This window comes from Colletotrichum tamarilloi, assembly GCF_030869305.1.
Source record: "Colletotrichum tamarilloi strain Tom-12 chromosome Unknown Scaffold_8.1, whole genome shotgun sequence".
In the NCBI taxonomy this organism is placed as follows: Eukaryota; Fungi; Ascomycota; class Sordariomycetes; order Glomerellales; family Glomerellaceae; genus Colletotrichum; species Colletotrichum tamarilloi.
In genome coordinates this window covers 227,972-240,496 of record NW_026849391.1, presented here as the reverse complement: position 1 = coordinate 240,496, position 12,525 = coordinate 227,972, and the positions used below count along the sequence as shown (strand labels likewise).

Here is a 12,525-nt window from a genome sequence, read left to right as displayed (position 1 = left end):
CTGCCCGAGGTAAGGCATGATCACCAGCCCAATGACACGCAAGAAAGTGTTAATGGCAGTACGGGCTTCCGATATCCTTACTTCACCAAAGCTCGTAAAACGTAATTTATAGGGAATCGAGGTCTAAGAAGCGCCGTAGGCTGTACCCCATGTCTTATAGGGGCCGTGATAACAATCTTGAACAACCGTGTAATTGTACTCTGCCTCCCCCGCATTGCTTCCCTCTTCCACGACACTCTCTCTCACCTCCGCACGCCCTTCTCCTTCTTCCCACCAGCCCCACCACTCGAGGCACCAGAACCGGAAGACTCTTCCTTCTTGCTGCTGCTGCCGGTGCCGGCGAGGAAGCCCGCCATGTCAAAGTTGGCCATGGGGTTCGCGTCGCCGCCCCCGCCGCCGCCGCCGAGGAGGGAGTTCATCGGGTTGCTCTTTTGGCGTTCTTCGAACTCGGCGCGCATTTCGGGGTCCACTAAAAAACGGTTCGTGTTAGGATGACTTTCCGTCAAGGAACGGGGGAAGAGGTTCGGGTTCTGAACGTACTGTTGTCCATGAGGTAGGGCATGCCGAGGAAGATGCCCATGCTGATGAGGCCGAGGAGGATCATGGGATTCTTGAGGATGGTGAGGATGGAGACTGCGAGGTTGGGTTGTCAGCGTTTTCCGTGCTCCCCGGTTGTTTCGATATCTCGGGAAAGAGGTGCTTGTCGTGAAAAGTGCCGACAGCTCTGGGAGCTCTGCTTCCTCGCCATAGACACCAAACAAACCCAACACTGTTAAATTCATAGAGGAGGTCATAGGGACGAAAGGGGAAAAAGACGGGACGAGAAAATACTCACACTTGCTCCTCTCCACAAAGTAATTCTTCTGCCCCAACACCCTGACCTCAAACCCCTTCGCACCGCCCTCAAACTCCTTGGCCGCATACGCCTCGCCCTTGTTATCCCAATCGTTACCGCGGTACGTCTCCCACGCCGCCAACCCGCCCTCGGCATCGACATCGAGTCTCAGGGGCGCGAAGGCGTGGGTCGCGCAGTGGATGTCGACGAGGTAGGAGGAGCCCGCGCTGCCGCTGCCGCCGCCGCCGCCGGTGAGGTTGTGGAAGACGAACGTGTTTTTTACGGACAGGGGCGCGGAGAAGGTGGCGCCGAGGGAGGAGAGCGTCGCGTGGGTTGACGGCGGGAGGGTGTAGGGGTTCGGGAGGGCTTGGGAGGAGGGGATCGAGAGGGTCAGGGAGGCGGCGGATGCTGATGTCGCCGCGAGGGCGAGGGTTGTGAGGAGGCGCATTGCGAGATGGGGCGGTGTCGACCGAGAATATTCGTTGGGTGGTTCTTGGGCGAGGGAGGGGATTCGGAAGGAAGAACGACAAGCAAGAAGAGACGGGGTAACGAAAGGGAGACGAAAGAAGACTTTGTCGAGAGGGCGGGGGAGGATTTCCGTGATGTTCTTCGAGGTGGGATGTCGAGGAATATAGCTAAAATCGGCGGGCCGTGGGATTTGGAGCTTGGATGGGGATGGGACACACACAGAGAGAGAGAGCAAGACAAGAGGCGTCGTTGAATGGAGCGAACCTCTCTCGGCCAATCAGAGTCCGTTGGCGGAGTAAACCGGTGGTCGTCTACCGCGCGCCGGGGGGGTTGTGGAGACGGTGAACATCCCCCCCGCCCATTCCAGTTGGGAGCTACCTACTTATTCGCACCGGCGCCGGTTTTTGGCCGGGTCGGATTACAACCACAGACCTTGTCGGGATCCCGCACGTTTCTTCGTTCCCGCGATTCTGAGGGTTTGTTCGTAGGGTTGTATGTACGCAGAACAGCTGTCAGTCCGTCAACCTTGTGACTCCATCTCAGCTCCTGTATCTATCAACCCCCACGAATATCTGCCGCCCAAATCACTGGGTCTCCATCGCATTGCAACGGCAACATGTGTTTTCGCATATCCACACAAGAAAGGTGAAGACTAAAAATGCCGTCGCGCCGCCCACTAGGAATTTGTGGCGTCGGCACGTTTCATTTCGTTGCGTGCTTTGCGAGTTGCCACGGGGGGAAGCTAGGCCGGGCTGATCACACAACTTTCTTATCGGAGGATGGACACCAGGGATCAGGAGGGGTTCACTTTTTCACGCGCATCCATTTTCCTTCTGATCTTCGGTACCTGGTGTGCCTGGGTATCTTTCATGGCTTGGGTCGGGCATGGACTGGCGTGGCAGATGTGTGATGTGCGCCACTCGTCCCTTGCTTATCACATCTACAGCGGACGTCGTCGGACGCGGGAATCCAGGCCTGGGCAACGGTGACTTGGCTGGGTCAAAACTTTGCGAGTGTCTCTGATCATGTTGCACGAGGAACGATCAAGGGGGTGTTTCAAGCATGATGGCGTTTCTTCGGCTTTCTCTTTTCTCTCCATGCAAACAAAGCCACGTATTGATCAAGACAGGGCGACCAGGTAAGACAAGAATCGTAAGTTGCTTTTTCTACGGGTATTTTATCGTTCTCGTACATTTGGCAGAAAAAAACAAGGCAAAAAACAGAAATCAATCATTTCAGGCGCGCGCATGTCTTGTCACCGAGCTACGGCGCAAGCGGCGCGTCGTCCTGCTTGGTCTCGGCCGCGGGGGCGGGCTTGCCCGTGGTAGACGCGGAGGAGGCATTCTTGAAGGACTGCTCAAAGTCGGCGATGATGTCGTCAATGTGCTCCGTGCCGACCGAGATGCGAATGAGGTCCTCGCTGACGCCGGAGCTCGTCTTCTCCTCGTCGGAGAGCTGCTCGTGGGTGGTGGTCCAGGGGCTTTTTGGCCATGGTTAGCGGGTGGAACTATTTTGGGGAAGAGAAAGAGAGAACCAGTGCTCTCTCACGCCGTTATAGAAGGGTCGCAAACTCACTGAATAGCCAAGGTCTTGGAGTCACCGACGTTGGCGAGGTTGGAAATGAGCTTGAAGCCGTCAACAACCTGGCTACCAGCATCACCACCGCCCTTGACGCCGAAGCTCAAGACACCACCGAATCCGCGCTTGAGGTACTTCTTGGCCGTCTCGTGGTACGGGTGGCTCTCGAGACCGGGGTACGACACCCAGCTCACGTAGTCACTAGCCTCGAGCCACTTGGCGAGCGCGAGTGCGTTTTGCGCGTGGCGCTCGGCGCGCAGCGACAGGGTCTCGATGCCGATAATGAGCTGCTGGGCGGCAAAGGGGTTCAGGGAGGCGCCGAGGTCGCGGAGGATCTCAACGCGGGCGCGGATGATGAAGGTGATGGGGCCGAACGTCTCCCAGAACTTGAGGCCGTGGTAGCCGTCCGAGGGCTCCGTCATTTGCGGGAAGCGGCCGTTGTCCCACTTGAACTTGCCGCTGTCGACGATGACACCGCCGATGGTGGTGCCGTGGTCGATGGGGCGGATGAAGTAGCCGCCTGCGCCAAAGGTGTTGTCGACCTGTGGGTTTCCGGTGTTAGCTTGCCGTCTGATGTTGGTGCAACTTGCGATGGAGACGGAAGGGGGGGGGGGGGGGGGGGGGGGGGGTGGGGGGGGGGGGGGGGGGGTGGGGGGGGGTGGGGGGGTGGGGGGGTGGTGGGGGGGGGGGGGGGGGGGGGGGGGGGGGGGGGGGGGGGGGGGGGGGGGGGGGGGGGGGGGGGGGGGGGGGGGACTTGCAATGACGGGGACGCCCTTCTCGTGCGCAACCTTGGCAATAGCCTCGAGGTCCGGGACGTTGTACTTTGGGTTTCCAATGCTCTCGACATAGACGGCCTTGGTCTTGTCGTCAATGGCGGCGGCGATGTCCTCGACGCGGTCGCCGTCGACAAACTTTGTGTGGATGCCGAGGCGGGGGAGGAAGACCTTGAACTGGTTGTATGTGCCGCCGTACAGCAGCGAGGTGGAGACGATGTTGTCGCCGGCGTGCGCGAGGGCGTTGATGGCGATGAACTGGGCGGCTTGGCCAGAGGATGTGGCCAGGGCCGCGACACCGCCTTCGAGCGCGGCGATGCGCTTCTCAAAGACGTCGACGGTGGGCTGGAGGAGTGGAAAGGAGGGCACGGTCAGTTTTCAAGCTTGGTACACTATATAACATGAGGTTGTCGAGGAAAGTGTGACTTTGACGTACGTTCATGATACGGCTGTAAATATTGCCAAACTCCTTGAGGCCAAAGAGCCTCGCGCCGTGAGCGGAGTCATTGGAGGTGAAACTCTACACATATTGAGATCAGCTGTCAGCACTGCGATGTTTGCGCCCGCGCTCGCGAGAGAAGAAGGCTTGGTTGCTCGTCGTCGTCGGGAAGGTTTTACGAACCGTTGTCGCGTAGATTGGGACGGCGCGCGAGTTTGTGGTTGGGTCGGGTTCCTGGCTACAGAGACACGATAATCCCCACACGTCAGCTTGTTATCAGGTCTCGAACAGCTCCAAAAGCAACGGGAAGGTTGTTTTCCTCCCCCGAAGGCATGTTTGCTCGGTGTGGTGGTGGTGGGCAGTGGTCATGAAAGAGAGCATACGTACCCCGCATGGAGCTGGAGAGTCTCAAAGTTCTTGCTCAATTCTTCAGCCATTGTTCAAGTTTAACTTTATTCTTTAGCAAATAATGTGTATACAGAAAGAGGGAGGAATTGGAGACACGGAGAAGAGATGAGGAGGGGAAGGAGGCGGGTTTTCTCTAAAGGTGTGCGAGCACAAGAGCAACGGGGACGGTGACGCGCTTAAGAGAGAGAGAGACACACACAAAAGAGACGGGCCGGCAACGGAGTACGCAACGGCAAACGAAGAGCACGGAAGAGGGGAGGGGGAGGGGGGTAAGTAGGGGTCGTTGTCCAGCAATGGGAAGAGTGAGGCAGAGAAAATGGGCTAGCTACGATGATGCCATTGAGGGGACATCACACCATAGGTCAGACTGTTGTATGAGTGTATGTATATGCAATTGACCTCTTGGCCTTGTAAGGAGGGTCACCAGGGACCGAAGAGAAAAAGTTGTCTACCAGGTAAGGTAGCTATCTCAAGGAAGCAACTTCTCAAAGGTATCGTTTCCCGATGGAGGAGGGGACCCCTCCAAATCCCGCGGTCAGCTACCAGGGAGCTTGAATAATAGCCAATTGGATCCGAGGAAAACGTCCAATAGTTTGGTTCCGTCGAAAAATGAGAGCTTGTCACATTTCTCATCTTTTTACGATGCTGCAGCAACGGCTGGCTCTCTCGTCGCTCATGCGAGGTGAAGTGCTGGTGAGGTGAGAGCTCTTGGAGCTTTGAGGTGCGAAGAGAGCGCCGATTTAGGCAATGGGGGTGGGGCTTGGCCAGAGCACGCAATCGACGCCGAAATGTCACTTTGCGGGGCAAATGGCACCAAAGGAGGGGCAACGGGAGGCAGAGAAACCCACTAGACCCCCCCGCGAGATTTGGAGAAGTTTTCTTGTCAATCGGTGTGGTTGCCGGCCGATGGTTCACCGAGTGCCTAATCGTCTCATTGGACTTGTCTTCATTAACACAGTGAGATTCTGCGTCTTGCTGACCAAAAGATAGGAGGCAAGATTGCTGTATGGAGAGTGGAAGCCTAGCTCTTGACCGTGTCGTTATTCACGTGTGGGGTGCAAGTTTGGGGGCCAATTGACTTTTCTTTTCAACGCAACCACGGACAGACTTACCTTTGCAAGACACCGTCTACCGGCCGACTCGAGGAACGCTTCCACCCCCGACAACCTCACCTCGACCGGGTCCCACGGCTCACGATGCCGGCCCGCGGATGTCGGTCGTGGACTCTGGAGAAGTGAACTGTGTGGATCAGAAATCATTGAACCGGTCGAATCGTTTTCCCGCAAACGGCTTGAAAGAAACAGCCTCCAAGTGTGGACACACAAACAATCATGACCTGTTGAACAGCTACCTTGGGTATAGTCGGGAAACATGAAAGCACGACATAGACTCGTTAAGTTGTTCATCCAGAAGTACCCCGTATCACATCCCAAGGCCCCAACAAAGAAGAACATGCGGAACAACCAAACCAAAAACGTAGTCTGATCTCGTTTGTCCTGTACTACATGCCGCATGCCGTAGTACGATGCAAGGTAGCAAGCACAGTCAGTCTACTCGGATGGAAATTTCAAAGAGGGGGCAACTCCGTAATCCAATTCATATGCTTCAGGAGGGACATGAAAATGTTAATGAAGCCCAATAACACGCATTGCCGCTCGCCCAACTCAGCCACCCTTCAGAAGGCTCAGAGTTGACGGGCAAGCAGGGACTCCCAGTCGGTGATTTACAACCCCACCAAAAACTGCCTTATCCACTCGGTCACTCTAAGTACATAGTACAAATGCGCACCCCTATACGCAGTACGAGTGGTCTCCAGCGGCAGTGTATCCAATAAGAACCGCCACGTCGTTGTACGCGCTGACCTCCCTGTTTGCCTCTTCCTCTTAAACTATGTTTAGTGGTAGATCATTGTTCGGATTTAAATTAATAAATGCCTTTTTTAAGAACGTAGCATGACAACGCCGACGTGGGTTCTCTTGGAAAAGCCATGTAAGTGGTGGTATCAACCCCTTTCGTATGGATTTTTGTTCAACGTCGATGTCAAAGTAGCACGCGGCAAAAGTAGGTGAACCAAGACTAAGAGATTATGGGTAGGAAGACTACAGACCGCAGCCTATAGAATAGTAATAATACGGATAGCATCTACGTCCTTATTGAAAATGACCAACCCAAAAACCAACTGTATCCGATTCACGCACTTTTTTCCGTTGTACCTTGGGTTCAGTGTCAACCGATTGACACCAAACACATCCACTGCTGTTACTTCCCCCATTTCCCGTTTCGTGTGAACCAGTCATCTAGACGAGGTTCACATCACTAAATCCCGGGCCGTAGATGCGTCTCTGGTCGAGTTCCCAGATGGATTTTCGATCGCTCTTGCGGTCCCACGACGGCATCCGCTTGGCTCTAATCAGTTCCACAGATGCCTCACGTCTGCGCTCCTCAAGGGCGACGTGGAAAGACTTGAAGGAGTCGGCGTAGCTTACGCAGACTCCTTCATCTGAGGAGGGGGGCCAGCGGCGCTGGGCTTGCGGAACCCCGTCTTGAAAACATCCTTGACCATGAGGAGGGAGGTGCCGGACCAGAGGGCGAACTCGAAGGCGGCCAAGACGGTGTCAGCACGGGCAACAGCGCACACGGTGCCACGGCAGAAGAGAAGCTTGCTGAGGAAGACGGCGAGGGCAATGAAGCCGGCGAAGTAGAAGAGGACGTTCAGGAGCTCAAAGGCAACGGCACCCCAGGGGTGGGAGGCTAACATGGTGTTAGTTGATTTGTTTCACTTCAAACAAATCTCAACTTGGAAGATGGGGTGAGACTCACCTCTAGGAGCGAACTTGGGAACAAGCTCGAGGTAGGCAATCGAAATGAAAGACCAGAGCGGTACGAAGACCAAGAAGTTGACCTGGGACGGGGACGAAGTCATCGTGTCCATGTTGTACCAGTTGGCGACTGCAAGCACACAGTCAGCGCATAATTCTCTCCCACCCTAGCCACCATAGGTTCCTCATCACGTACTGAAGGCCGAGAGACCGAGGATCACCAACGCCAGAACACCCTGGACAATTCGGAGAGGAAGAATGAGACCCATCTTGTCGATTTTCGTGATCGTTTCGTTAGAGATTCGTGAGGTTCGTTTCGACGGAAGAGAAAGGAGAGAAAAATTGTATGGTAAATAAGTCTAAGCTGCCCCCAGTGCGCTGTTGAGAAGTGAAGAAGGAAGTTTGACAAGAAGAAAAGGGTGGAAACGGTCGAGCGGGAAAAGGTCCAAGAAGAGGCAGCACAGCATGAAAGAGGGGAAATCACTTATGCTTTTGTATGGGCTGGGCAGTCCCATCTCTCCCTGTCTGAGTGTTTGAGAGGCGGAACATGTAGTCGCGGCTCTAGTCATCACTGGACACCCATGGGTAGGGTTGGTGCTGGGCAATGCACGGCCTGAGACCTCTGAAATGCATCTGAAACGGGACTCCCCTGGGCCGTCGCCATGCGCTATCCAGACGAGAAGATGGTGTGTAGCAGGGCCCCAGAAATCCCCATGGACCAATCCCAGCACAAGATCAACAGAGCCTCCTCTTCATGCCGGCTCACGGCTTGGCGCTGGCAGGTAACACAGTACCTAGTCTTGACTGTCTTGTTGCGTTTGGTTGGACGGCCTGGGGTGTTGGTTATGTCGTATCTTGGCTGTCGCTGTGCCCTCTCTGGCGCTGGCCTCGTGGCAGGCTTACATCGAAGGGGGGGCTAACGAATACAATGAGTGGTTCTTGATGGAGACGCGCACACGCATTTGTCGGACGACAAGACGTGAACTGGGTTCCGCGGGCGGAGCTTGATCGGCGATACGACGCCAGCGGGCGGCAATGCTCACCTCAACTCTGAACGTGAGTAAGAGCCCAAGAGAGAGGCAGAGAGAGCCTCGTCATGCAGGAACGGCGATATTGAGCATAGGCTTGGAGAGTCTGGAAGCCAAATTAACGTTGCATTGCTGCAGCGATGCGAACTGCTAGCAACGACAAACCATACTGCATAGCCTTGCCTCACTCCGACCTCATTTAGGTAGGCCAGCCCTGATAGCGACAGGTGTGGGTGGGTTTGGCAGACTTGAGGTGAAAGGCTGGAGCGAGATCTTCAGATTGAGAAACACAGAGAGGCGGCATGTACTGTGTCTGCGGGACTACACAAGGTGCCTACCAAGGCCAATGGCAGGCTGGTGCAGATGCGCGAGTCTGCAGGCCAGAGGCTCAGGACTCGGAGGGTTTGAGGCTGAAGAGCAGCGAGTCTCAAGATGCCAAGCATGATTCGCCCGGGGCCCAGCATGTGTCACCGAACTTTCGACGACGGGCCATCTCGTGTTGTGGGTGTTGAAACAAATTGGGACTAGAGTAGACTGGCAAAACGTAGCAAGAAGAGTAGGTAGGCCATGGGAATCAATGGAAGTGTGGACGGGATTTGGAGCTTGGCTTCGTTGCGACGAGACCACAGACGAGGGCGAGGACGATGAATGGGGTGGAAACCGCAAAAGGGAATGCAGATGGATGGGACTCGTAAACTGCAGAAAGAACCTAAGAGAAAAAAATGTCCGAACGTATCTTGTTTCCTCGCTACCAGGTCTACCCCGTTCCTGCCTCCTTCGAGACCCTCACGATTCCCATTTAGCGGGCGGGTTGTGGGTTGCCAAACTCTCCAACGCTCCTCCCCTGTCAGGTCTATCTGTCCGGGCAGGGAAAGAGCCAAGAGCTATGGAAGTCTCTTGCCGCGAAGTATAGGTAGTTTAAGGTACGTGGGTACGTACCTACCCAGCTAGAGTCTCCCGTCGGTTGAGGTGTGCTTAGTAAAGACCGGCAGGACCTCTTTCTCTGAAGCACTTGAAGCACTCAGGACTCAGGAGAGGGAACATGGACGTTTTGTCAAGCCAAGCGCCATGGAAGATCTACGGCAGAAACAGTACGGCGGACGTTACAACGCCAAGGGTGCCGCCCGAGTTTCTCTGTACATGAGCTAGTGTCAGGGGATTTCGAAACAGCAGCAACGATGTACCATCCATACCGCTCACTCCGTACGGGATACACTACGAACAAGAGAGACTACGGATACATCGCCTTACGTGCAGGCGCCACCTGGGGGAGGAAATCTTGGCTTCACGTATCATCCGCAGGGGCCTCCCGTCACCTACCGATGCGGGAAACCGGGGACATGCAGGCGAATGCAGGCCCCAAGGGCCCCAAAGTCGTCGTCGCTTCTGTCGTCTCTCTGTTCCACGTTCCACCACTCCGCAACCACACTTTGCTGTTCTTAAAAAAGCTGCTGAGACGCCGCACAACCTGCTCCCAGACTCAGTCCGATACTCAGATTGCCAAGGATTCTCCCTCGACAGATTCTTCATACTCTTGGCATTCCCTTCTTCCTTGCTGCTTCCTGCTGACACATCTTGCCTCTTCTAGACTTCTGCAGGGCCTTTGCGCAGTCAAACTCGCCATTCTGCCCCCCTCCACAAGTCCACCCTCGACGGCCCCGACCTGTCTCACGACTCGCTGCAACAGCGGCTGCCTCTGCCGACTTGGCCAGCCTCGAAACTGCTACTCTATCAAAGCTTCGCCTCGCCAGACATCATGTCAGAAAGGCTTGGATTTGCTGGGCATCGAAACCATCCGCTCATCCTCCACCCTTGGTGCCGACTGTATGGGGTTCCCCCATAATATTGGCACTGCATCGGACGCTCTCCAGACTCTTGGCCGCCATCGGAGAGTCCATTTCTGCCACCCGTAGAGCCTCAACGCAGCACCCAACTTCTTGGCAGCCCATATGGAATTTGCCTGATCACTACATCTCCGCCCAAATCACTCTTCGCCGCATGAAAGAACATTCTCAAGTCTGAGCTGCTCGGGACCGTGCCGTATCAATCCGACTTACAAAAGCAACACACTACTGAATTTCCACATATGGGTTCTGTGGCCGACTCGCCTACTTTATCTGCATGTCTTGTTTCGATATTATTAGTAGCGTATTTATACGCGAAGAAACGAAAAACTTCCACGGAGATCACACCCTGGCCACGTAGTGCGGACCAGCCAACAACACCAGCCTGCCCTCGTTGCTTTCTAGCCACGTCTTCCCCTCTTATCACGAGACTCTGATTCTCTATGCGTTTCCGAGACTCTCAGAAATGGCAGTCTGAAAAGAACAGCTGGCCTACGTCGTGTCATCCCGAAGCCCATACGAGTCATCCCAGAACTTATACACCTGAGGCATGCAATCGGCACCCTAGCACACACTGATCGGACGTGATCCAAAACGTAGACACTTGTTTTGTGTTTCTCTAGTCCCGCCAGAGCCGTTTTCTGTATCACCAGCGTCTTCTTACAATTGACACGTCAAAGCTGTCGTAGGCTTATTCGTATCTGAAGCTGATGTCTGTCATTCAGTTGTCAGCCGGGAATACCATTTTAATGCTGCGCTGATCTTGGGCAAGAAACCCAGGGGCAGCATCATGACTTTTGAGTGTCGTAATCTTGCTTCGCACCAAGGTATCTTGCGCTTCGTTGCTCTCCCGACCGCACTGGTCTACCTAGGAGGGCCAGCTGGGTGCGTACAAATATAAGGTGGGCAATTACTGTGTACGCCAATACTAGCAGCTCTGCTCTTCTGCCAGAGCTTGCATCAGTTTGCATCTCTTCTTCACAGATAGACTCAAAAGAAGATTTCAACTTTGAGAAAAGGCAAATTGGGGCTTGGCCAGCTACACGTTAACAAGATCTCGGGCACTTGGTTGGCGCAACGTGCTCAGCTTGGGGCAAGTTTCTCAGAATTCACCCTTCGCCATCCGCCCAACAGGAACTGGAGGCACCTGAGGCTGGAGAGAAAGCTGGCAGAACTTCGGCACCTGTTCCTGCGGCTTCCACCTGTCGCTGGTGCGGCACTGCGGCTCCAGGCGGGCGGACTTCTTGTAAGGTGGCAGGTGGGACCCGGACTTGTTCGGCCCTTTCGGGTACGGGTGTCCAATGACCTCCGCCCGGAGTAAGACAGCTGTCCTGCGCCCGGACCTGAGACTGAGAGCACAGCTCTGGCATGTGACAAATCCGGCCTGCTAGTCCCCTTCACAGACTGACCATCTCTTCAGTGCGTGCATCATTGACAGCATCCTACGAGTTGACGTGGTTGATACTGAAGATCAGCAATATCATGAGCTTCATAGTCGTGATAGAAGACAGTAAGAAAGGTAGTTATTGTTGTCAATTGCATAGCAGGAGATTTCGATTAGTATTCGGTGCTCAGGGGAAGTGACGGATGACAGCTCCGCTGTCGGGGATCTACCTGTAAAGAGTGGATGAATGACTGATCCCCGTTTGCTGGGAAATTAAGCCTCCCCCATATGCATAACCCCGCTAAGATGTCACTGTCATTGTTGAGCTTACGAACTGTGAAATACTCCGTACGAATACCTCATAGCTTATCACAACAAGGAGGCTGGCCTGGTGTAACTCACATGTTGATTCGGGTCTCTCCAGGCCAGGTCTCACCACATGGCTGGCAATACTGTGTTACCTGCCCCGTAGATACACCCATAAGGTAAGGTAGGTAGTATGCATGGCCACACGGCCAACAGCAGACGCATTCCTCCACGTGGACACTTTGCTGTGAGGTCATGACGGAAACCACGGGGTATCTTTCCCCATTATTTGCGAATCTCCGACCCAGAACCCCCAGCTTCAGCTCCCACTCCCTCCACCGCCAGCCCCCCAGCGCCCCCGCAAGCCACTGCATCCAGCGCCCCCTTGGCGGGTCCTCCTGGTGCCAATCAGCACCCTTCAACAGCTGTAGTGGTCCCCTTAGCGCACTCACCATCTGGGGTTGCCGAGGACCTTGAGACCTTTGAGTGGCACCCTCGCCATTCTGGAGACTTGTGCCTCGGCCTACGCTCCCAAACTCGGCCTCGCTCATTGGATCGTCTCTCCGTTTCCTGCACCTTCTCACTTGGAGGCCAAGAAACGACAACCGAATCCCCCGTACGGAGTAGCTTCGACGCGCACTTG

The 12,525-nt window shown here is 55.0% G+C and overlaps 4 protein-coding genes across 4 annotated transcripts, besides 1 other annotated feature; all 4 read right to left on the bottom strand.

The window, feature by feature from the left end:
* Positions 1–242: 242 nt before the first annotated feature.
* On the bottom strand, positions 243–1,283 carry CTAM01_03426 (uncharacterized protein; the record flags this gene model as incomplete). The annotated part of the gene is made up of 3 exons (XM_060519461.1): positions 243–469; positions 541–633; positions 836–1,283. The coding sequence occupies 3 exons, from the start codon at positions 1,281–1,283 to the stop codon at positions 243–245; spliced, it is 768 nt and encodes a 255-aa protein (XP_060385667.1).
* A 1,283-nt stretch (positions 1,284–2,566) lies between these two features.
* Positions 2,567–4,530, bottom strand: CTAM01_03425 (O-acetylhomoserine aminocarboxypropyltransferase/cysteine synthase; the record flags this gene model as incomplete). Its single annotated transcript, XM_060519460.1, has 6 exons — positions 2,567–2,783; positions 2,879–3,423; positions 3,646–3,999; positions 4,091–4,174; positions 4,277–4,331; positions 4,481–4,530. 6 exons carry the CDS (start codon positions 4,528–4,530, stop codon positions 2,567–2,569), a joined length of 1,305 nt encoding a protein of 434 aa, XP_060385666.1.
* A 2,268-nt stretch (positions 4,531–6,798) lies between these two features.
* On the bottom strand, positions 6,799–7,589 carry CTAM01_03424 (uncharacterized protein; the record flags this gene model as incomplete). Its single annotated transcript, XM_060519459.1, has 4 exons — positions 6,799–6,907; positions 6,988–7,252; positions 7,322–7,450; positions 7,517–7,589. 4 exons carry the CDS (start codon positions 7,587–7,589, stop codon positions 6,799–6,801), a joined length of 576 nt encoding a protein of 191 aa, XP_060385665.1.
* A 2,515-nt stretch (positions 7,590–10,104) lies between these two features.
* Positions 10,105–10,191: a sequence feature (Short protein (CTAM01_03423, KAK1506088.1) was converted to a misc_feature.).
* Positions 10,192–11,294: 1,103 nt separating this feature from the next.
* On the bottom strand, positions 11,295–12,384 carry CTAM01_03422 (uncharacterized protein; the record flags this gene model as incomplete). Its single annotated transcript, XM_060519458.1, has 3 exons — positions 11,295–11,535; positions 11,602–11,634; positions 12,335–12,384. 3 exons carry the CDS (start codon positions 12,382–12,384, stop codon positions 11,295–11,297), a joined length of 324 nt encoding a protein of 107 aa, XP_060385664.1.
* Positions 12,385–12,525: the final 141 nt, after the last annotated feature.